This window comes from Acartia tonsa, chromosome 1 (genome assembly GCF_053477335.1).
Source record: "Acartia tonsa isolate MP-2025a chromosome 1, ASM5347733v1, whole genome shotgun sequence".
Taxonomy (NCBI): domain Eukaryota; kingdom Metazoa; phylum Arthropoda; class Copepoda; order Calanoida; family Acartiidae; genus Acartia; species Acartia tonsa.
Window position 1 is genome coordinate 55,871,262 of NC_137260.1, and position 26,891 is coordinate 55,898,152.

General features: G+C 33.9%; 1 protein-coding gene across 1 annotated transcript in view; it reads left to right on the forward strand.

Moving 5' to 3' along the window:
• olf186-M (Ki-ras-induced actin-interacting protein-IP3R-interacting domain olf186-M) overlaps positions 1-26,891 on the forward strand; it is a 46,739-nt gene that overhangs the window by 2,464 nt on the left and 17,384 nt on the right. Inside the window, exons 3-5 of the mRNA XM_080166654.1 lie at positions 1,470-1,575; positions 22,745-22,832; positions 24,811-24,891. Coding sequence (XP_080022780.1) covers positions 1,470-1,575; positions 22,745-22,832; positions 24,811-24,891 — 275 coding nt within the window. The remainder of the gene's footprint in view (positions 1-1,469; positions 1,576-22,744; positions 22,833-24,810; positions 24,892-26,891) is intronic.

Sequence of the window (26,891 nt, forward strand, 5' to 3'; positions counted from 1 at the left end):
CAATAATTTAGATGATAAATGGAGAACATTAAGAACACAATTGATTTAGCAAAAGCTTCATTATAACAAGGATGACAACATCCAAAAAATCGAAGCTTCAAATCTGTTTTAGATGCATAACCTTAAATGACACTTTCATTCAAATATCGTATTCGCCTTATTTTTCCTAACACCCTGACTTAATGACGTACTGACACTAATTGTGGAAAAGCTGCGCATTCTAATAAAGATATATTGGGTTGTTATATTTGAAATGGTTTTATCTACATTTTGCACTGTCTGCAGTAGAAAAGCTACTCGATTTTTTTTGTTAAATGTAAAGTAAGTACGTCAAAATTTCTGTAGCGTTATTTTGTTCAGATATAAACAGAATATTGTTTCGTGCTTCTAATGGATAAGACAATTTATGATCAACGTATTATATATATATACATCCCAATGATGATTTAAAAATCACTCTTTCTGTAGATTAAATGATTAAGTAGAAAGACACAGCTTTTTTATTTCAATCAATTCCAATTAAATAATAGTACCTAAATTTGCTAAGCCAACGAATGAGAAAAAACTTGTATAAAACTTTGGGTACCAGTATTATTTACAGTTCCCTCCATCTGGGATCATCTGGGAGACAGTGTATGATTAATAAAAATAACATAATAAAACATATTTTTACTTGTGTAGCATAAACCTATCAAAATTGTTATCAGTTTATTGCTAAAAGTTGCTAATATTTTTATTGAGTTCACAACACTTTGCTTATAAATAAGCTTATAAATATTGACCTAATTAAATATGAAAATATATACATATAAAAAAATTAAGTATTACGAAATAATTCATGCTTATCAAGTGAGTAATTGACTAATCAACCGACTGACATTAAAAAATTTTAGACTTAGAGTAGCTGCGCTACTAAAAATATGTTATTACTTTTAATATTTGAGTAACATGTCTTATCTTGTTAAAATTTATCTTACTGACATGATTAATGACATTCTGACATCACAATTTCAAAGGATTACTTAATTCGTGACATTTTACTTAAATATAAATCATCATATTTTATTATATTTAAAAATTTTTGGCTTCCTATATGTTTAATGTTTACATTTAAATATAAGTAAACTAATAAAAATAGCTCAATTCTGGATAAATAATAAAATCATAATTTTATTTGTAACCATTTTCATTTTGTACTTTTTTCTTTTTGAACTTTTTTTCAACCTCTTTTGCTCATATCTCTCTCTATGGGTTACATACAGACCTGACAAATAAACCAATATAATTAATTACTTTTAGATTAGCTATGTTACTTATAGAAAATCTATTTCGTCGCCAACTATAGGTACTAAAAACAAAATTTGAATATATTTTAGTTTATTATCTGCTAAGGTTGGCAAGGTGTCTTTTGTTTGGAAATGTCTATTTGGAAGATACATTTCAAAAACATGTTTTTTTTTTCATATCAGGAATGGGTGGCAGCCCTGCCGGATGTACCTGGAGACACAGATCTGAACCAGCCGGAGCCACCTGGATCCAGCCAGGACCTGGACACCCTCTCTCTTGGGGCAGAAGGTAAGGAATTATTTTTGCAGATGAGGAAGGTGAAACGTGACGAAACCCTGTTTTATTTTTAAATCGCAAATGAGTTTTTAATTGTTAGTGACGTATGTATGTAATGAGCCCTGATTCTCTGAAGGATTCAGATGCACACGGAGATTGGAAGTGAGAATCCTTTGGCCAATCGTAGATTGGTAAGCTTAGTACACAGCTGATTGTATTATTATTAGTTAAGTAATGGGTTCGAATCTCGTTATAGCAAAGACTGTTAAAAACTTTGCCATTACATTAATAGCATTAAGGAGAATGCACTGACTGACGAACAGTTGCAAAGCTTATTAATCAACTGCAAGTTCAAGTTATAATCCAAATTCATTGCTATAAAAAAATGTTTTGAATTAAAAAATGAAAAACAATGTTAAATACATTTTGTATTTTTAATATTAACATTTCATCTGTTATCTGGTTAATGATTTTAAATGATTCAAATAATTTTTCCCACAGTCAAAAAGTACTTAATAATTGACATCTTAAAATTGTACTCAAATTGAACAACAAAAATATGAAGTTGAATAATCAAAGAATAAACATGGACAGTTTGTCTGTAATTAGCGCAGCAATTATATGTTTGTTGAAAAAAAGTAGTAAAGTATTGTACAGTGAATTCAATAAAACCAGATAACATTATTGGCAATTTATATCTTGAATGAGATTAGTTAGTTAATGTAACACTTCTGTTAACTGGCTCTGTTATTTAATTTCATTTATTTTACCTTAACTCACATTTTAAATAAATAATAAGCAAAAATAATAGAATAGAGTCAGTCTCAGCCAAATTGGAAGAGTGCAAATTTGATTTACAGTTGACCATATTAACCTTTATGACAACAAATACATTATTAAATTTTGGTTATAGTCCCTTTCGTGGCAACGCTCCATAAGGGACGATTCTCCGTTTTTTTTTTACAGTAGCTTTTCTCTTATTTCTACCCCCTGCGGGGTACTCTAACCCTGCAGGGTCAATAGCCCAACGCTGTGGGGCAATCGCTTAACCCAGTATAACCTAACCTAAACTAAAATACCCAATTAAAAGCTATTTTAACGAATCGCCCCTCAAGGGGCGTTGCTACGAAAGAGACTATTCCTTTATGGGACTATGCTAAGCCAATTGCAGATAAAGACGCCTTTAAAATACTTGCAAATATTGAAGGCACAATAAGTCAAAATCTTTCCTTAATTTCTAAATCAGTCTTCTTTTATGGAAAATCTTCCAATTTTCCTTTATTCCATCTATTAGAAATGCATGATTTGAAACAATTAAAATCATATGATAATTATCCCTTTCTTTAGATGCACATTTTGTAATTTATCAATAATTAGATCCAATTACTAGGTCTGATGGGTAGGACTGATAATGTCACAGTTAAAAACTTCGACATTTAAGATATGTAGATATATTTCTTGTATTTTTGCACTCGCAACTTCTATATGTATGTTTATATTAGATATTATTTGAGTACATTAAAAATTCAGTAGTGCTCTGTACTTTTTAAGAAGAATAAGTATAACTTGGATATGACTAAGTTTCAATTAGGCAATTTATAAAGCGGTGTTTGACATGGCTGTAGCCTTCGTATCTCTTAAATTACAAAAAAAAAAGAAAATGAGAATTTTAGAAAAATAAGCTGAAAAAATTTCATTACACAAATATATATATTAACCAGCTTGCAAATTCATAATAGTATTTGACTATAACAAGAATAAAGTCTTTATGTTTATGGTATTGAGTTATTGTAGACATCAGAGTTTTGTACTTGATACTTAAAATTGATAAGGGATGGCTTATGAAAAAAAAAACATGACGTTTGTGTGCAAAGTTAGCATTACTTAATTAGTTTTTTTCTTTCTTAATGTTCCTGTTTTATAGCTTACTAGCAATTACACCCCCCCCCCCCCCACCCCCTAGGCCTCTAGGGGTATTTGGGATAGTAGGGGGTTGAAATCGACCGTCTACCCATTTAGTATTTTAGTTTTAAAAAGAAAAAGTTTTTAAAAAATTAGGGAGGGGATAATTTTTTGCGGTTGGAGGGGGGGGGGTCGATCCCAAATCTTTAATTTTAGTTTTTAAAAACATTATTCTAGGGGTGATTAATCCTTGGAGGGTGGTGGTACCCTCCCCCAAAATCTTCCCAGGACCTATGATAAGCTACACTGTAAATGAGAACCGTATAGTTTCATTGGTTAGCAAGATTCTTCGGTACAGACATACACAACACACACACACTGATCTGTTGCATTCTTTATGAAACATCCCCACTTATTACAATTAAAAAAAAACTATTTTTCATTGTTTATCCTTAATTCATGCATTTTCATGCTTGTTTGTGCAAAATTCCTGACTCATTCCTTCATTTGCTGCCTTTGAAAAAAAGTTGCATTTGCCATTCTGTTGATCATGATGTCTGTCAGTTGTTCGCGACACAACCATAGAATAATATTTATTGACATTCTTTACAGAGAGGGAGGGAACATTGGGCTGTTTGTTAAACTAGTCCCCAAAGTTTTATAGTGACATTTTCTTATTCGTTGGCTTGATAACGTTGGGACTTTAATTGAATTTGATTGGTTGGTTCATTTAGTTTCAACAATCAATTGTTATCTACTGAAGGGATAATGTTCTGTATCGTCATTGGGGAGGTACATTAATTTATCGGTCATTATCTTATCCCTTTAGATCCCTGCATTCTTTTATGTATCAGTTGCTTGCGAAACAATCATAGAATAAGATATTTGCTATTTCATTAATAATGATATTGTATCAACTGTTCATGACACATCAAAAGAATAATAATTTTTTGACATCTTGCTTATAATATACCTAAATGAATAATAACCCGAAAAATAAATGATAATTTTTTAAATGCATTCAAAAGTCTTTTTTTTAATTTATTGAAGTATATGCTTGTATAATATATCATTTTACCTGAAATGATTACATTTTGCTAATGCTGATTATTGTATATGAAGCTACCTGAGTCTTTGTCTACAGGTATCTATAAGAACGTCTCTTTTTGACCATTGTCCACTTAACAAGGATGAAACTTGTCCAAGTTAAGTATTACTTCTATGTTTTTTATCTTACAATATTCCAACTCTGTTTTATGAAAACTCTTGTAAAAAAGAAATAGGATTTTCATTTTAATGCCATTTTTTTATTTCAGCAAATGATCTATGAATAACATATTGGAGTAATAGAGTAGCTTCAATTACGACAATAATATGCGCGGCATACCATAAGTAGCATGCGCTTTTTGTCTCTTTATACCTTTCTCGGTTTGTTACACGAATGGATCACTATGTTTTTGCAAGGCAGCCTTACCTTTTGTATTGGTCTTAATATTGTTTATTCTTAAATCTATATCAACCAGAGATGGAAGATTAGATGAAAAATAAATCTACTTCCCAATCATTATGAATACAATTGTCCATTATGTACTTTTAAATTTAAATAGAATTTCAAAACAAAACATGGTATATGAAAAATTAAAATCTTACACTAGCTTGACCACTCTATAGTAATTTATTCCTGTATCTAATTATTTCTTTCTGCCAACCCTTTGGTCAACTCTGATCTCTTTTGTAGGCACATAAATGTTGGTTTACCTTCCAGGGACCAATAGAACAAGTATATAAAAAGTATTTATCCACAATAGGATATATAAGTTGGAAGGAATTTTAAAGTTAGGGGGGGATTTGAAAACTGCATCAAATTTGAAGGATTTTTTATAAAATTCGTTTTTTGTATAATTCTTTATCTAAAAGCGGAAATACATTTTAAGTTAATTAATTTTGACATCTGTGATTGGTGGATTGAAAACTATCTGCGCTCTGATTGGAGAAGCTTAAGTGTCGTACATCATCCACCCAATTAGAGCGCAGATAGTTTATAATCCACCTATCCTATTGGTCAAAATTAATTAACTTAAATTGTATTTCCGCTTTTAGATAAAGAATTATACAAAAAACGAATTTTATAAAAAAAATCCTTAAAATTTAATGCAGATTTCAAATCTCCCCCTAACATTAAAATTTCTTCCAATCTACAACTCTTTCTTTCCCAATATTCAAAATCTAGTAAAAGCGATGCTTTTTATAATGCCAAAAAATGTCACACTGGCCTACTATTGGTCAATTAAAATGTATACTGGCCTGTCTTTGGTAATTTAGTCTGTGCATTGGAATATCATAAGTGATTTGTATTGTATGACGTCATTTTTTTACAGGCACTATGAAGATCTTCAGTAAATGCAGAATTTATTTTATATATTTTGTGAAAGATTAGATTAACGTATCCCTATATCCCTGTTGTCCTTGTAAGCTGTCAGTGACATGGATGTACGGATAGTGTCAGATGGGTGAGATAACCTGTCCAGCAACTAGATGCAGACAATTGAAATATTTATGATGTTGTGCTTGCCACTGATATTCCATCAGATTTTTTACTTGTTTTTCAGATGGCATACTAATTCACAACATGTACTTGCAAAAAAAACAAGGATGACAACATACAAGAGAAGTTTTGGGTATAGTCCTTTCCATGACATCGCTCCATATGGGGCGATGATTTTCTATAGCTCCTTCAAGGAGCTATAGCATAGCCTCTTATCATATGGAGCGATGTGATAGCCCCTTTTAAGGAGCGTTCATATCGCCTCTTATGATAAAAGGCTATGCTATAGCTCCTTCATGGCCTCTTAATAGCTCCTTTGAAGGGGCGTTAATATCGCCTCTTATGATAAGAGGCTATACTATAGCCCCATGATGGCTCCTTCATAGCCTCTCCATCGCCCCTCCATAGTCCTTTACCTCCAGTGCCCCTTCATCGCTCCTTCATCGCCCCTACATCGCTCCTTCATCTCTCCTTCTTGAAATTTATATTAAATTGTACTTTGATGGCCCCTACATCGCCCCTACATCGCCCCTACATCGCTCCTTCATCTCTAATTCTTGAATTTTATATTACATTGTACTTTGATGGCCCCTACATCGCTCCTCCATCGCCCCTACATCGCTCATACATCGCCCCTACATCGCTCCTTCATCTCTCCTTCTTGAAATTTATATTACATTGTACTTTGATGGCCCCTACATCGCTCCTCCATCGCCCCTTCATCGCTCCTCCATCGCCCCTACATCGCTCCTTCATCTCTCCTTCTTGAAATTTATATTACATTGTACTTTGATGGCCCCTACATCGCTCCTCCATGGCCCCTTCATCGCTCCTACATCGCCCCTACATCGCTCCTTCATCTCTCCTTCTTGAAATTTATATTACATTGTACTTTGATGGCCCCTACATCGCTCCTCCATCGCCCCTTCATCGCTCCTACATCGCCCCTACATCGCTCCTTCATCTCTCCTTCTTGATATTTATATTACATTGTACTTTGATGGCCCCTACATCGCTCCTCCATCGCCCCTACATCGCTCCTCCATGGCCCCTACATCGCTCCTTCATCTCTCCTTCTTGAAATTTATATTACATTGTACTTACTTTGATGGCCCTTACATCGCTCCTCCATCGCCCCTGCATCGCTCCTCCATCGCCCCTACATCGCTCCTCCATCGCCCCTACATCACTCCTCCATGGCCCCTACATCGCTCCTCCATCCCCTTACATCGCTCCTTCATCTCTCCTTCTTGATATTTATATTACATTGTACTTTGATGGCCCCTACATCGCTCCTCCATCGCCCCTACATCGCTCCTCCATGGCCCCTACATCGCTCCTTCATCTCTCCTTCTTGAAATTTATATTACATTGTACTTACTTTGATGGCCCTTACATCGCTCCTCCATCGCCCCTTCATCGCTCCTCCATCGCCCCTACATCGCTCCTCCATCGCCCCTACATCGCTCCTCCATGGCCCCTACATCGCTCCTCCATCCCCTTACATCGCTCCTCCATCGCCCCTACATCGCTCCTATATCGCTCCTACATCGCCCCTACATCGCTCCTTCATCTCTCCTTCTTGAAATTTATATTACATTGTACTTACTTTGATGGCCCCTACATCGCTCCTCCATTGCCCCTATATCGCTCCTACATCGCCCCTACATCGCTCCTTCATCTTTCCTTCTTGAAATTTATATTACATTGTACTTACTTTGATGGCCCCTACATCGCTCCTCCATCGCCCCTTCATTGCTCCTCCATCGCCCCTACATCGCTCCTCCATCGCTCCTACATCGCCCCTACATCGCTCCTTCATCTCTCCTTCTTGAAATTTATATTACATTGTACTTTGATGGCCCCTACATCGCTCCTCCATCGCCCCTTCATCGCTCCTACAACGCCCCTACATCGCCCCTATATCGCTCCTATATCGCCCCTACATCGCTCCTTCATCTCTCCTTCTTGAAATTTATATTACATTGTACTTACTTTGATGGCCCCTACATCGCTCCTCCATCGCCCCTACATCGCTCCTCCATCGCCCCTACATCGCTCCTCCATTGCCCCTACATCGCTCCTCCATCGCCCCTATATCGCTCCTACATCGCCCCTACATCGCTCCTTCATCTCTCCTTCTTGAAATTTATATTACATTGTACTTACTTTGATGGCCCCTACATCGCTCCTCCATCGCCCCTACATCGCTCCTCCATCGCCCCTACATCGCTCCTCCATCGCCCCTACATCGCTCCTCCATCGCCCCTATATCGCTCCTACATCGCCCCTACATCGCTCCTTCATCTCTCCTTCTTGAAATTTATATTACATTGTACTTACTTTGATGGCCCCTACATCGCTCCTCCATCGCCCCTACATCGCTCCTACATCGCTCCTTCATCTCTCCTTCTTGAAATTTATATTACATTGTACTTTGATGGCCCCTACATCGCTCCTCCATCGCTCCTTCATCTCTCCTTCTTGAAATTTATATTACATTGTACATACTTTGATGGCCCCTACATCGCTCCTACATCGCCCCTACATCGCTCCTTCATCTCTCCTTCTTGAAATTTATATTACATTGTACTTACTTTGATGGCCCCTACATCGCTCCTCCATCGCCCCTACATCGCTCCTCCATCGCCCCTACATCGCTCCTCCATCGCCCCTACATCGCTCCTCCATCGCCCCTATATCGCTCCTACATCGCCCCTACATCGCTCCTTCATCTCTCCTTCTTGAAATTTATATTACATTGTACTTACTTTGATGGCCCCTACATCGCTCCTCCATCGCCCCTACATCGCTCCTACATCGCTCCTTCATCTCTCCTTCTTGAAATTTATATTACATTGTACTTTGATGGCCCCTACATCGCTCCTCCATCGCTCCTTCATCTCTCCTTCTTGAAATTTATATTACATTGTACATACTTTGATGGCCCCTACATCGCTCCTCCATCGCCCCTACATCGCTCCTTCATCTCTCCTTCTTGAAATTTATATTACATTGTACTTTGATGGCCCCTACATCGCTCCTCCATCGCCCCTTCATCGCTCCTTCATCGCCCCTACATTTTTCCTTCATCTCTCCTTCTTGAAATTTATATTACATTGTACTTTGATGGCCCCTACATCGCTCCTTCATCGCCCCTAAATCTCTCCTTCTTGAAATTTATATTACATTGTACTTACTTTGCTGGCCCATACATCGCTCCTTTTCCAAATTTATATTACATTCTACTTTGATGGCTCCTACATCGATCCTTTTCCAAATTTATATTACTTTGTACTTTGATGGCCCCTACATCGCTCCTTCTCCAAATTAGTATTACATTGCACTTTGATGGCCCCTACTTCGCCCCTTCATCGCCACTCCATTGCTCCTTCTCCAAATTTATATTACATTGCAACTTGATATCCCCTACATCACTCCTCCATCGCCCCTACATCCCTCCTTCCTTAAATTTGCAATACATTGCAATACATAGATGGTAACTAAGAAGAAAACAAAATAAAAACTTAATATATTTTTAATATATTTATATGGCCCCTACAACGCCCCTTCTACAAATAAAACATCATTTTACCTTATCTGAAAAAAAACATAAAAAAAACAAAATAAAAAACTCAATATATTTTTTTAATATATTTATTAAGTAATCTATTCAAATGAGTAATCTAACATTGCAATTTAAAATAGAGGTCATAGATACAAGGAGAAGCTGCTATAATACAAGGTAGAATGTCAGTCTGTCTATCCATCTATCCATCTATTCATCTATTCATCTATTCATCTATTCATCTATTCATCTATCCATCTATCCATCTATCCATCTATCCATCTATCCATCTATCCATCTATCCTTCTATCCATTTGTCTGTCTATCCATCTATCTATCTGTCTGTCTGTCTGTCTGTCTGTCTATCTGTCTGTCTGTCTATCCATCTATCCATCTATCCTTCTATCCATCTGTCTGTCTATCCATCTATCTATCTGTCTGTCTGTCTGTCTGTCTGTCCATCTATTCATCTATCCATCTATCCGTCTATCCATCTATCCATCTATCCATCTGTCTGTCTATCCATCTATCAATCTATCAATCTGTCTGTCTATCCATCTATCAATCCATCAAAGTACAATGTAATATAAATTTCAAGAAGGAGAGATGAAGGAGCGATGTAGGGGCGATGTAGGAGCGATATAGGGGCGATGTAGGAGCGATGTAGGGGCGATGGAGGAGCGATGTAGGGCGATGGAGGAGCGATGTAGGGGCGATGGAGGAGCGATGTAGGGGCGATGTAGGAGCGATGAAGGGGCGATGGAGGAGCGATGTAGGGGCGATGTAGGAGCGATGAAGGGGCGATGGAGGAGCGATGTAGGGGCCATCAAAGTAAGTACAATGTAATATAAATTTCAAGAAGGAGAGATGAAGGAGCGATGTAGGGGCGATGTAGGAGCGATGTAGGGGCGATGGAGGAGCGATGTAGGGGCCATCAAAGTAAGTACAATGTAATATAAATTATAAGAAGGAGAGATGAAGGAGCGATGTAGGGGCGATGTAGGAGCGATGAAGGGGCGATGTAGGAGCGATGAAGGGGCGATGGAGGAGCAATGAAGGGGTGATGGAGGAGCGATGTAGGGGATGTAGGGGCCATAAAAGTACAATGTAATATAAATTTGGAGAAGGAGCGATGAAGGGGCGATGGAGGAGCGATGTAGGAGCGATGTAGGGGCGATGGAGGAGCGATGTAGGGGTCATCAAAGTACAATGTAATATAAATTTCAAGAAGGAGAGATGAAGGAGCGATGTAGGGACGATGGAGGAGCGATGAAGGGGCGATGGAGGAGCGATGTAGGGGCCATCAAAGTACAATGTAATATAAATTTCAAGAAGGAGAGATGAAGGAGCGATGTAGGGGCGATGTAGGAGCGATGAAGGGGCGATGGAGGAGCGATGTAGGGGCCATCAAAGTACAATGTAATATAAATTTCAAGAAGGAGAGATGAAGGAGCGATGTAGGGGCGATGTAGGAGCGATGTAGGGGCGATGGAGGAGCGATGTAGGGGTCATCAAAGTACAATGTAATATAAATTTCAAGAAGGAGAGATGAAGGAGCGATGTAGGGGCGATGTAGGAGCGATGAAGGGGCGATGGAGGAGCGATGTAGGGGCCATCAAAGTACAATGTAATATAAATTTCAAGAAGGAGAGATGAAGGAGCGATGTAGGAGCGATGAAGGGGCGATGAAGGAGCGATGTACGGGGCGATGGAGGAGCGATGTAGGGGCGATGGAGGAGCGATGAAGGGGCGATGGAGGAGCGATGTAGGGGCCATCAAAGTACAATGTAATGTAAATTTCAAGAAGGAGAGATGAAGGAGCGATGTAGGGGCGATGGAGGAGCGATGAAGGGGCGATGGAGGAGCGATGTAGGGGCCATCAAAGTACAATGTAATGTAAATTTCAAGAAGGAGAGATGAAGGAGCGATGTAGGAGCGATGAAGGGGCGATGGAGGAGCGATGGAGGAGCGATGTAGGGGCCATCAAAGTACCATGTAATAAAAATTTCAAGAAGGAGAGATGAAGGAGCGATGTAGGAGCGATGAAGGGGCGATGGAGGAGCGATGTAGGGGCCATCAAAGTACAATGTAGTATAAATTTCAAGATGGAGAGATGAAGGAGCGATGTAGGAGCGATGAAGGGGCGATGGAGGAGCGATGTAGGGGCCATCAAAGTAAGTACAATGTAATATAAATTTCAAGAAGGAGAGATGAAGGAGCGATGTAGGGGCCATCAAGGAACTCAGATATATATATAAAATCGTGAAGGGGCCATGAAGAGGCGATATTTTATTAAATAGCCCCTTGGGATAAGAGGACATATCATTACCTCTTTAGAAGGAGCGATTATGGAGCGATAAAGGATCATTTAATCGCCTCTTAGGGCAAGGGGCTATCAAATCGCTCCTTTCAAGGAGTCATAACATCGCCTCTTGTTATAAGGGGCTATTAAATCGCTCCTTTCAAGGAGCCAATACATCGCCCCTTGTCATAAGAGGCGATCAATTAAAATCATCGCCCCATATGGAGCGATGTCATGGAAAGGACTATACCCGAAGTTTTTACTTTAATCTAAAAAATAACATACTAGTAATAACTAAAAATAAGTTATTTTAAAGATTTCCAATTCAGCTGTTTATTTGGAGTTTTCTTTGTCAGAAAGATTAACCAAACCCTCAAGGATGTCAAAACTTTAACTTTTGAACCATTATGTGAAGTACCCAAACAAATTTTAAGGAGTTTCAAAGAGTTTTGGGGTAACTATGCTTGTCCCTTTTGAGATGTTTAATTTTTATGGTTGGAAATCTAGTATAGTATATATCTTCAAAGGTGCCCCAAAAGTTGATTGTAGTGGGAGGGTATAACCACCTCTTTAAACCCCCTAATCCTTGACGTCACTGTAATTTCTAATCAACAGACCAATATACTGATTCTCTAAGATAGATTTGAAGCTATAAACATGCACTATAATATTAACACAAACAGAGAACCAAACATAACACAAAGACACCAAAGGACATGTATTGTTAGGACTCGCACAAGTGCAAATTAATCTTGCAATTTGAGGAGGGTTTTAGGAGGGAGGGTTTACAGGAGTGGGGTTATGCGTGCATTGGAATAATTATCAGCTTTACTTTTATCTTTTTATACTTTTTCTTTTTTATCATCTTATCATCTATAATGATAAATTTATATATCATTCACTTCTTTTTATTTTCTCTCTCCCAATCCATCTTATCTCTTTCCCTTCTTTCCATTCACCCCCCTTTTTTCACTCTCTCTCCTTTCTTCTCTTTTTTACTTCCTTTCATAATTTCCCCTTTATTATTATGATTCTCTGGCATTTAATTATGAATTGTTTTGCCAAATTTTTAATTTATCTATTTTTATTTTATTTCCAAATGTTTCCAAAGAAGGATAAGTGTTGCAGTTAGGCAGCTGAAAATAAATGTTTTAGTAATCAAATCTTTTTTTCTACTTGCAAACACCTGATTATTTATATTGTAAAATCAACGGTGTATTTTCTATGACAGGGAAATGGCATAAAAATAAGTTGAAGTTGTTTTTATTCTTGTAAGCTAATAAAATAGTTTTTAATGATGTCTTTTTAGATATTTGAACAATTAAACAGTCCTTTATCACATAACTAAAACAAAATGACAGATTGATATTTGAATTGCAATAACCATTGCATATTTAACAAGGATATATTAAATACTGAAAAGTATTTTAAAGAGATCTGACTTTTTAATCTTCACAACTGTGTTGTTGGGTTTGCATGGAACCATCCTTTGATCCTTTTAGAAATGTTATCAAATGCAATGCTAAACCAGGGCACTAGTAAAATATAGGTTTTTTAGTCAAAAAGAAGAATACTCTGGAAATTCGACCTGATATCAATTATTTATACCTATATAGAGGGCCCCACGTCTTTGTTTAAATCATAAGTGCATAGCCTAAAAAATAAACTGCATTCGAACTTGAGTATATTTTTTTCTTGGAAAAAGGTATAAATTCATGTTTTTTACATAAGTAATTTATAAAAAAAAATCCACGAGTCAAAAAATGAAAAATCCGGGAAGCTTATTAGTAATAAAATTCATACTTAGTGTGATTGATTCATTAATATCAAACTACCATATTTTGCAATAGATCATTTAAAAGCTCGAAAAATAATTTGTGTAGCTTGTGGAAGAAGACAAGAATTGCCAAGATATAGTGAAAATTAAGCTTGTAAAATCTGGTGCAAAGGAAGGCTTAGATTTTATAAATCTGAAGGAACCAACCTGTCTTTGTAATTATTGTAAAACATATTTGTAATTATGAATTATAAATTTAAAGTGATTTGTTTATTAAAAGTGAAACTTTTCTATAATTAGGGTCGGTCCGTCCAGAGCTTTTTCCCGTTAATTTAGACATGTTAAAATTGTCTTATCGATTTCAAACTTTCCATGGTGATTCCTGTAGTAGTTTAGTTTTGGTAGGTATAACTTAGAAACCGTAGCAACTGTAATGTTGTTACCAGAATGTCCTTACGTCAAGATTTTCAACAAATTTACTCAATTTTGTTTCAACTTTTAGACATTTATATATATTATGATTATTCTGTAAGTGTTAATGTTTGTTTGTCCTAGTGACCTATTCTAGTATGAGGATCTGAATTGCTATTATAATTTAGTTGAAATCTTCATATACTTTGAATTTTTTTTTTAAATTTTGAATGCCATCTTAGTTTATTAAAAGTATTCCTATACAAAACAAATATTATTGTGGATTTAAAAGAACTTCATATAAAATAAATGAATAAAACTTGTTGAAATGATGTTAGATTTTTGGAAAATAGAGGGTTTTATTAGGTATAAAATATAAAAAATATGAAAAAAATTAGGCTATGCACTTATGATTTAAATAAAGACGTGGGGCTCTCTATTTAGGTATAAATAAATGAAAACAGGTCGAATTTCCTGAGTATTCATCTTTTTGGCTAAAAAACCTACATTTTACTAGTGAGGGACGGCAGCCGCCAACAAGCTCAGTATGAAGCTGCCATTAAAATTACTTTTTCACACACAAAAATAAGTTATGCCTTTCATCGCAAAGTGCCTTATATGCAGGGCGACCACTGCATACTATATATACTATTTACCTATACTATATAGGATGAATTTGGATACTATATCATACTATATGACCAAAATTTACTATATATACTATATATTATTACCTTTACTTGATCAAAATTTACTATATATACTATATAATATTACATTTATATAACAAAAAACGAATATTGTCAGTTTTTTGACAACGCCTCTTAAGGAGCGTTTTGTCTCATTTTCACAGTAGGTCTTCTCCTATTTCTAGCCCCTGCGGGGGGCTCAAAAGATACTGTGATACGACAAAAATGCATAAAGCTCTACAGTAAAAAAGAGATGAAGAAAATGCTTTAAAATATATTTTTGTTTGTGATTATGATTTAAATATCAGTTATTTTTCATAGAATTAACTTAAGGGTGAGGGGGAAGTTTTACCACTTTCGCTTACTCCGTGATTATTAGGCTAGGTATTAATGTGAGACTATAGGTTATTTGGGATAAAAATTTACTTTTGTGTAGTAGTTCACTTATAATCATTATTTTTTTTGATAAGTTTTCAGGTTCAGGTGCTGCAGGCTAAAAGGTGGTTTCTGGACAGGTAATAAAATTGTAAAATTTAGAGATCAACTAATTAAACATATATGCATCTTTCAGGATGTTATTAACATATCTGAAGAAAAAAATTAAAATTGGCCTCCAAGTTCTGGTCCTGCAGGCCACCAGGTCCACTCTGGACTGGTAAAAATTCAAATCTTTTGTTTGAAGAGCAAGAGGTCAACCTATAAAACAGAATATGCATCTTTTTTTCTGATGTTATCAACATATCTGAAAAAAATTGAAAATTAGCCCCCAGGGTCAAGCCCTGTAGGCCTCCAGGTCCACTCTGGACAGGTAAAAAATCAAATTTCTTATTATAAGAGTTAGAAGTCAACTTATAAAACATAATATGTATTTTTTTTAATCTTCTTAACATATCTGGAAAAAATATATAAATCAGCCTTCAAGTTTAGGTCCTGCAGGCTTTTAGGTCCACTCTGAACAGGTAAACAATCAAATTTCTTATATGAAGAGTTAGAGGTCTATTTGTATAACAGAATATGCATTTACTTGGATAATATTAACGTATCGGGATCCAAGTTCAGGTTCATTCAGGACAGGTAAAAGACTCAAATATCTTATTTGAAGAGTTCAAGTTCAGGCCTCCTGGTTTTCTCTGGACAGAGTCTACATGGAAGCCTGCAGTACCTGGACCTGGAGGTCAATTGTATTTTTTCTTCAGATATGTAAATAACATCTAAAAAGATGCTCATGTTGTTTTATAAACCAACCTCTAACTTCATAAATAAGAAATTTTGATTTTTACCTGTCCAGAGTCCACCTGGAGGCCTGCAGCGTCAAAACCTGGAGGTCATTTGTCATTTTTTCTTTAAACATATAAATAGTATCTATAAAGATGCTTATGTTGTTTAATAAACCTCTAACTCCTTAAAAAAAAAATTTTTTATTTGTGTCCAGAGTCCACCTGAAGGCCTGCAGCTCCTAAACCTGAAGGCCAATTATATTTTTTCCTTCAAATATATAAAGAACATCCAAATATAAGCTCATTTTGTTTAACAAATATACCATTAACTGTTCAATTGAGGGAAGTTTGATTTTTACCTGTCCAGAGTCTGCAGGACCAGAACTTAGAGGTCGATTTTAATTTTTTCTTCAGTTAGGTTATGTTAATCCAAATGATGCATATTCTTTTATATAAGTTGACCTCTAACTCTTCAAATAAGAAATTTGAATTTTTTACCTGTCCAGAGTGGACATGGAGGCCTACAGGACTGGAACTTGGAGGCCGATTTAAATTTTTTCTTCAGATATGTTAATAGCATTCAAAAAGATGCATATTCTGTTTTATTAATTGGCCTCTAAAACTTCAAATAAAAAAATATCTATAACCTGTCCAGAGTGGACCTAGAGGCCTGCAAGACCAGAACTTGGAGGCCTAATATAATTTTTTCTTATTTATGTTAATAACATCCAAAAAGATTCATATTTTGTTTTATAAGTTGATCTCTAACTCTTCAAACAGAAATTTTAATTTTTTTTTACCTGTCCAGAAACCACATTCCAGATAGCCTGCAGCACCTGAACCTGAGACCTATCCAAAAAATGATTAAATATATGTGAAATACTAACCAAAAGTAAACTTTTTTCCTATGTAACCTATAGTCTCACATTAATACCTAGCCTAATAATCACAGAGCAAGCCCCTTATATGTGAAATTGCTTTGATAACAGCTATGCTTTGAGTTATTATTGATGATATTTATACTATGTATTACTAAATAATTCTAAGTCCGATACTATATCATACTATATGAGTTTTAAAAAATATACTATATATACTATATGGATTAAAAAAATATACTATAAAAATACTATATTTTTTTTGTTTTGGAGTGGTCGCCCTGTATATGTATTATAGTTTGAACTTGCTACTGCTCTGTCAGATATGTGATATTTTTAATTTGATGTACAGGAATAAGACAATGAAAGATAAATTTTTTTCCTTACTTATAATTTAATATTTTTACTATTTTTTTTAAAATTAGAGTAAAATATTAAAAAATTTCACTGTCTTTCAACTATCTCTGTACTAATAACAGGTTAAAAAAATTAACATTTTCAGTAAGGACATCCATGTATTAGACAAAATGCAATAGCTCCTATAAAAGTCTTGACTCTTGGCCATATTTTTATACTAACATTTTAAGCTGCCAAACAGCAGAAACTTAGCGGCTTTATGGCAGCTGGCGAGTCCCATCCTAAACATAACACAGATGTGCGTCCAATTCAACCCATACGCTGATAGCAAATTTGGTTTATAGTAAATATGTTTTGTATATACTGCATGTAGAAATATTTATATTACATACTTTAAGCTGGCATAGGTTTCGATGTACCATTTATGTACATGTTATCATTCGATTTTTTTTATTATCACGTCTTTCCTGATTTTCTATTTTTTTAATGACATAAAATTTACCTTTTTTAAGACAAAAAAACATGTACAAAATTAATTATAAGTAAGAAGAAAGTTTTATTTTTATATTTTTTTTTCTTAAAATGAATATACTAAAAACTTATACTTGATTTTTAAAAAACCTAATATTTCATTTTGTACATGTAAAAGCATAATTTTTTGTCATTTGTTAGTATGGAAAAAAATAGTTATTTCTCGCATCGTATTATAAACAGCTTTTCGCGGATTTTTATGCATCTGCTTATTTCAATGCTTCTAAAACTTTGGTTAACTTTTAAAAAATATAAACAATTATCTGAGAATCTGCATAATTCCATCAATACATGATGTGCAACTAAAAGATTACATCTTTGCAACCCCTCTCTCTAAATTTAAAAGGACATTAATTTGTTATTTTATGTAGCTTCTAATAAATAAAAATTTATCCCATTTTTAGGACTTGATTTTAGAGATGCTTTGCTTATAACATTGTACCTTGTTGTAATAGGAATCAATGTTCCAAAAAATAGATAAAAAGGTTAAAAATCAACATGTACTGGCTTTCTGGTAACGATTTTAGAGTTTCTACGCTTTGCAAATCGTACCTAACTTTCATAGGAATTGACATGCAAAGTTTAAAATCGATAGGACAATTCTAACATATATAAAATTAACGAAAAGAGCTAACAATAACATACTATCATAAATTGTCAAAACTTGAGTGTCCTTTCAAATCCAACATTTTCAAGTTTGTTTGCTCATAATTAGTAAGAGTGGATCCTGTCCAAATTAAAACTGGATATTTTATATTTTTGTAAACCAGGAAAGTTAGATTAAGAATGTTAGGAATAGTTAATTTTGATTTATATAACAATTTAGCTATATTAATTTCTTTACATAAAAACAGCTAGCATATTAATAGTAAACAAACTAATTGTGACTGTGTTCTTGTGTTTGTATTTTATGAATATCAAGTGCAATGTAACATATTTTCAAAGCTTTGAATGTTTTTATCCTATGTCAGTTGATTACAACCTGCTTAAAACATCAATATTTTATTTTGATTTGTTATTTTAGCTATTTTATTTTAAAGGTTTAATTTTGATTAAAGCTCTTTGCTCATGGACAAAAATCCCAATTTTAACTAATAGACATTCTAAATAGATACACAAATAGTCAGTGATCTTAAGAGATATGACAATGGAAGTTAAATTGATGTACATCCCCAATAATGATAAATTATATTAACCCTTCTCTAAATGTTACAATTATTTGGTTGAAACATTTAAATACTCAACTTAATGAGCCAACCAATCAAAATTTGATAAAGGTACCCAATGCTTTTGAGACATCGTATAAAAAAACATGATTTTAAAACTTTGGGTACTAGTGTAATTAATAGTCTTTCCTTGATGAATAGTTTATAGTCTTATTTTCCTAATTATCTCATTGTTTTCTTTTTTATATTAGTTGTGTTTCTGTTAAGTTGTGATTCATCAAGATAAAAGGTATTTAAGTAATTGGCTTGCCTTCACAGTCTCAAGGGAAACACACAGAACAAGGACCAACTACAAATTTGCGCATTTTTTTTCCTTGAAAATTTATTTCTAGTTTTACATTTATCAGCTTTTGTTGATGATTTTTATTAATTTTTATCTCAAAATTCATATTTAACACACATTTTTCTAAAATAATTCCTTTTGACCTTTGATAATGGACAAAATTCATAAGATTAATCTGCCAAATTTTATAATTCTCATAATTATTTGCTTGGTACCCGTTGCCCCCTATGTAAGATGAGTGATTTTGATCCAATAATAAGTGCTTAGTTTCCAAATATAAGGGTGGGTTGTTAGATATTTATGTTATCTAAAATGTGCACTTCTATGACCCCAGAAAGGCGACAAAGCCAAGTAACAAGAACAAGATTAGAATAAAAGTATTCTACTTCCCAATTTTTATCAAAGTAGGCCTTTGGTAGCTTGAAAATTAATTAGGTGAAGAAAAAAAACAGTTCAATGCCCACCTTCTGAGCAAAAAGTATAAAAGTGTAACATAATTATAATTTTATTTAATTTCAACATTTTGTACTAGCTCTGAAATGTAAAGCTTCCACCCCTGTTCACATGAAAGCGGTTTACTCTGAAAAACTTTGCAATACAAACTTCAACTTCTGTCAAAGGAAAAGTGAAAAACTTTAAATGGCAATTTCTCTTTGTTTTCATCAAATGTGTTGTCATGAATTATGCACAAGAAAGAAAGTTTTAGCCGGGCGCGGCAGGAGTATTTATGGATGTAGAATATGCGCGGATATTATAACAGGAGAAAAATTTATTGGTCAGTTCTTCCAGTAGGAGGGGAGGGGTTGGGGCTAGGGAGTGGATTGGGAGGGTCGTTATTTTAGCCAGCTATAAGTTACACTTTATTAGAGTGCATGATAATCTGGTGTAAAATTCCAGTAATGATAAATTCATAGTCGAATTCTTCTATTTTTGATAAGCTAAAAAATCGTATGCTGCAATATTTTTGTAAAATCTGCAGCTGTTGCTATGACTTCAAAAAGAGGACTACCACCATAATTCCAACTGAAGGCGTCAATTTGTATAGCATCCAGTTGGACATTCTTCAGCCAACCTGCCCTTTCTTCAACAATCTACAGCCGTACTTTAAATAGCGGCTGTCGAGCCCAAAGTTTTAGTATCATTTGAGTTTGAATTAAGAAGTTAGTTTAGTTTAAAGTTGACATGATTTACAACTTGTATTATATGTGTGCAGTAAGGCAGCTAAAATTAATCATGTTCCCTTTAAAAATTGTCTTTTTATATATTTTTAGTTGAGATTTCTTAATAAATATTTGATTTTTTACCTTTGACATATGCTCTTTAACTAACTTTGTCCATTTTAACATTATTTTTGTGCTTCGCTACTAATGTAAAACTGGTACTGTTTATGAAAGTTAAACCAATTGTATAAATGACAAGATAGAAAAACCTAAATAGTATTATTCTGATATTTTGATGCGCTTTAGCCCTTTTTTGAATCGACAAAAAATAGCCAAAATTTTCTCGGTACCTATGTGTACCTTTGCTTTAATTGATAGTTCAGTAGTTAGTGAAATCTTAAAATGTAGACAAAAAACCTTTCCGGCTATTCCTTTAATCAACATCACTGGAATATGTAGTACTAAGGAATTATACAACTTTATGTTGACATAAGGAAGAAACTAGCTGAAATAACTTGTAACCAAAGGGAAATATGGGCAGGGACGTAAAAGCTTTTATTTTGAGTGGAGAAAAATTAAGGTTTTCAAAGGTTTGAGCGGGGTAATCTAATGTATTATCTTAAATTTTGAGAAGGATAAAATGAGGGGTTTCAAAGTTAGAGGGGGTACACACCCCTTTACCCCCATCCTTGGACGTCTATGGATAGGGGAATGACAATAAATTAGTTTTCACCTAATTACCTTTCCCCCCAAAAGAAAGTTACAAGTTACTTTACTATATATTATTAGATATAAACTAGAATGAAAATCTGGTATATTAATCCATTGTCCTATCCCTTCATTCCTGGCTTTTACTCTTAGCTTAGGTAAGGATATAGTATAATTGTAATTAGATATTTAACAAGGATAATTCAGTTATAAAAAGCCATTGATACAAACCCTTAATTACTAAGAATAAAACACCCTTTCAGTAAGTTATAATTATTTATGGGAAGCTTGGGAACTGACAGTTTGTACAAGCCAATCAGAATATATTTAAAGTCCCCAAATGTCAAGCCATAGTCAAGGCAAGAAATGAGCGATCTTAAAAAATACGTAATATAAAGGATCCAAAGTTTCAAATAAAAAAAAACTTTTAATGCTCTTATCTATCAAAAGTATCATATTATTATTGTTTAACAACGTTTGATTTTAAAAGTACGTAATTTAAACCAACTGACAATAATAGCTGTGCTACTTAATTAAAACAAGAACTCGAATGACTTAGTAGAAAAAGAGGGAGAGGAGTTAAAAAGTTATATTTTGTTTAATTATTTATAAACTCTTGGTACAACTACTGGTGCTCTATCATTTCCACCAATATAAACATGAGCAACAACTAATGTTCAGAAATTTACTCGAAACAGTGGCGAGCACAGCAGCAATTCACCAAGTGGTGTTAAGCCATTAGGGATTAGGAATTTTCTTATTTAGGGTGGTGTCGACATCTACCTACCGCATGTCACTAACTGGTCATACCTTAAGACGTTAATTATTACCTTATGATGCATGACATTATCACTATTATTAGAGAGGAATGTCTTCGATCACATGTCGAATAGTATATTATTGGTTTCGCCCATACAGATACAAGAAGATTCAATAATAGTTATTTCTCGCATCGTATTATAAACCGCTTTCCGCGGATATACATAGAATGTACAATTATAATATTTGGTTTTAATCTTATGATTGTACATTTTTATATTCGTAGAAAGCTGGATATAATACAATGCTAGACATAGTTTTTTCGTATGGATGAGAACCGGTTCCTATCCACCGGATTCGAATGAATACGAGAAAATATATTAAAACCTACAAGGGGCAAAAGATATACTCCCTACTGAGATCTTAGGCTTCAAACAGAAAAAAAAAATCCTAATTCTTTTAAATAATGCTTTCAACGTAACGTTAATTTTACGTTGATATTTTAACAGCACAAAGGTTGACCGAGTTTGTACATGTTTAACACTTAGCTAAAGCAATATTTATAGGTAAAATGATTTTGCGGATGCGAGAAAGTACCAAAGCTCTTTCTTAGAAAGGAAAAAGTTGTAATTTGCCTGGAGATATTTAGGTTTGCCAGCAAAGAAATTTATAAGAAATATTATTCTTTTTAGTATAACAAAATAATAAAAATATTTAGCTGGATGTATTGAGAGTGGTTCAGGCAGACTAACAACCTCCTCTGTAAAACCATAATAATTATATTATTATTTAGCTGGATGTATTGAAAGTGGTTCAGGCAGACTAACAACCTCCTCTGTGAAACCATAATAATTATATTATTATTTAGCTGGATGTATTGAGAGTGGTTCTGGCAGACTAACAACCTCCTCTGTGAAACCACATCACTATCAACCATCTCAATCTGGATTCAGAGGGTAAGAATAGTTATATATCGCATTCCAGTTTAGTTGGCCCAAAGAAGCGAAGGCCTGGGCCAGTAAAACTTTTTTATTGCATCGTAAAATTGACGTATATCCGCGGATATTACAATAAAACTTTGTAAGATAGGCTTGGGCTAACAAAACTGATATTAACATTATGAATTTTTATTATATTATTCGAGAAAATTGTCTATGTTACGATACGATGATTTACATTATTTTTCACTTTGGCTCAGAAAGCTTAGCCTAGAACATTTTAATCGACCTCGACAAAATATTTCATTACTAAAAAATAATAAAGAAAATGTATAATGCAAATCACTGCGCTTTGACAAATGAAAATAACATAAATGAGCTTGCATTTTGTTCAAACAAACATTTTTAATAGTTATTTCTCGCATCGTATTATAAACAGCTTTCCGCGGATATAGAATGTACAATTATAAGATTAAAACCAGTTTTTTTAGCCCCGAGGTGCCGAAGGCACGGGCTAAAAAACTGGTTTCAATCTTATGATTGTACATTTGTATATTCGTAGAAAGGTGGATATAATACGATGTTAGACATAGTTTTTTCGTATGGATGAGAACCGGTTCCTATCCACCGGATTCGAATGAATACGAGAAATGATTTTTTTATAAATTGTTTTATGTAATCAAATTAATTAACAGAATTGTTATAACATTCCATGATATTAATATACAATTTTCCCGTATACAGATCATGTCATTAAAATTTTGGCTCTCGTCCGAATTTTATAAGTGAACCTTAAACATGTCTGTAATATTGGGCAAAAGAAGAGACAGTAAAACTCACAAAAAGTTCAAACTCATATAATGCCGTATTTGCTGATATTTCATTTTTAGGGTTTGACAAATTCGAATAATTGAAAGAAAAAGAAGTACCAGGTTTCGTTGTATTTTCACACTAACTTTTGATAGGTTATTTTAGGTTGGGTCAGGTAAATATTAATAATTGCAACGCAGGGTTATGAAATAAGTCCTGCAGGAGAAGATCCCACTGCAGGGGCTAGAAATAGCAGAAAAGCTACTTTGAAAATACGACGAAACCCGCTACTTAGTTTTCTTTCGATGATCCAAAAATTTCTTTTAAAAAAATTTAAGTTGGCTAAAAAAATTTGGTTATGACAGGGAGACCGGACACTGTAATATGCAAAGTTGTTGTAAGGTTTCCATTGAGAAGTTTATTAGTTAATATTTTTACACTGGAGACATGTTCGCATTTTTATTGATATTTTACAATTAAACAGTGATTAAGTAATTTTTTAATCTTGCTTTTTTGTAAAGACAAAACGGATATTTTTAGTTTTTCATTTGTTTATATTTGTGAAATTGTGACTTTATACTTATTTGAAAATTAAAAATAAAATACTTAAAAAGCACATTTACATAAATTAAAGAGTTAACAGGTACGTTTGTTATGAAATAAGAAATTTTATAATCTTTTTTATTCCTAAATCTAATTTTAGACATTTGTTGATATGCTACATTTATTAATTCTTTTTTTGCTCATTATAAAAGATCAATACCTTGGGGAACGGTTGATAAAAACGTAAAAATAGACCTATATTATTGTTGGGCCCGATTACTAAAATCTTAGCTTAAAACAGATATTAATAATAGTTGTTGGGCCAAAGTTACTGAAAACTCAATTGTTGCAGACATCCACCCCTTAGATTGCACGACCTTAAACCATTAATGTCGCACATATTAGTAGTTGGTACAACTTTTAACGTCTTGAATTTTTTCGCCGAGATTCGAACCATCTACCTTCCGCGGCAACTTATCACCATAAAACAAAACTAAAATACAAAAAGTCATATTAAGTGATTTAATGACAGTGTCTGATCGAAAACAGCAGGATTTTTTATCAATATTTAGGCTAGTTACTGCATGGCTACTTTTGGGTATGATTAACCATGTTTAAAATTTAAATTAATGTTTTTGTTCAGGAACCTGAAACGTAATCTTTTGATGCATTCTGATACCAATGCTTCTCTGAATAGCGAACACTCTATTCTCTCTACATCAAGGTAAACCTTTTAATAGAATCATCCTTCATTTATTTTACTTCAATTTATTTCAAACATGCAAAACATGTTTAATAGAGCTTAGTTTTCCCAACTCTGTATGTTTGTAACGAATGTTTTATTTTGTAAAAAAAACTATTGTTTATTAACAGAATATTCCGATTTTAAAAGTGTAGTTGTATTTTGAATTCAGAGCTGAATCTTTAAATCGTTTTAGAGGTGCGCTGAAGCGGGGCGACTTAAAGGTGAACCGGAGGTGCGCTGATGGTGCGCCACAGCTACTGCTAAAAAAAACATGGATTTTTAAAAGGCGCCACTGGCCGCGCCGATTCGCCTCATGCCATTTCGATTTAAAGATTGTTATTAATAATCTGATGGTGCGCTGAAATGAATCGCCCTGGTTCAGCGCACCTATAAACGATTTAAAGATCCAGCTCAGCTACAAAATCTATTACTTATTCCGGTTGAGCACTCAGCTTAAATTATAAATAAATTGAAAATAAGAGGGGTTTGTTTTTTCATATGTCTAACCTTCGGGGCTATCCAGAACTCTTATATAACCTAACCTAAAATACTAAATAAAAAAAATAAAAAATTAACTCCTCTCCCTCCTCCCTTATTTTTATCAGTGATCAAATAGGTTTTTTTATGTGTGTAGTGCCCAAAATTTAGGGGAACAAAATTATCTTTCTTTTGCCATCATTGTTTTTTTGTATTTATACATATAAAATAAAAATAAAATGTCCATCATGAAGACTTTCCGTATTGAATATAGTGAAGCTTATTTCCAATAAATACATGTAATCTAAAAGATCTCTAGATTACATACAACGTGTCTCCAGTAGAGAATTCTCATATTTTGTTTGTGGACCATATGTTTCCTCCCTTCTTACTCCCATGCATTATTTTACAAAATAATTTTCCCTTTTTTAATTATTAGAATAGCATTAGATGGTTGCCATAAGATTGTATTTCCCTTTAAACTAAATAGGCATCGTATAGATTTAGTCATAGATTACATAACATAGATAAACTCAAAATTTTTATATACGTTATATATCATACTAGCGGCTACGCCCCCTAGAGGCCTCTAGTAGGGGCGAGTTTTTTACTTCAGATTTAAAAAAAAAATTTAAAATAAAATTGGTGGGGGCATTTTCTCTGGGCGATTTCTCTTGGGAGGATGAAGGTACAAACTGACGGACAGACCAACAGACAGACATCATGTTACTTTACTATTACCAGCCTGTATAATTAAACATTATGAAGCATTTTTTAGTGACTCTATAACTTAATCTAAAATATGAGCGGGTGTAAAGTGGTGTATTTTAAAAAAAATGGGATATTACCATCATGTCTCCTTATCTTGTGTACATGTTACTTTCCTCTTGACATTCATATTATTCAGCTGACATCACGACGTTCAACAGAGACAGTTTTGCTTATAAAAGTATTCTAAAATATGTTTTTGATGATTTCTGATCAACAATTTTGACTTATTGGAACCGTCAAATCAATTTTAAACATAATATAATGATGATACATTTTATATTGATTTTTTTTTATTTAAATTATTATTAGTAATCCCAGGACGATGTTATGAACGTAGCATGTCCGTCAGTCTGGCCAAGTTAACAAAAAGTACTGCTAGAAGCGTTGTTCTTACACATTTTTTAATTACCTAACCAAGCCTAATTAATGAAGGACACTCTGGTTTATATCGGAGTTACAAACATTGTTTGTTAGTTTTTAATAGTCTTTACACGATATTTTTTCATTCAAAAAGGCATCAGTTCGTGAAAACTATCGGGGCTATCTGGTTTGCTAAATTTCTAAGCTTCATTTTTAAATATTGTCATCCTTGTTATTTATATTTTACACCAAATGACCTAATTAAAACTAATTGTAAATATTTATATTGTTTATTAATTAAAGTAGTAACAAGATACATAATAAAATATAAACTTAATTAGATATTCAAATATTTTACTGCTAAATTTTAT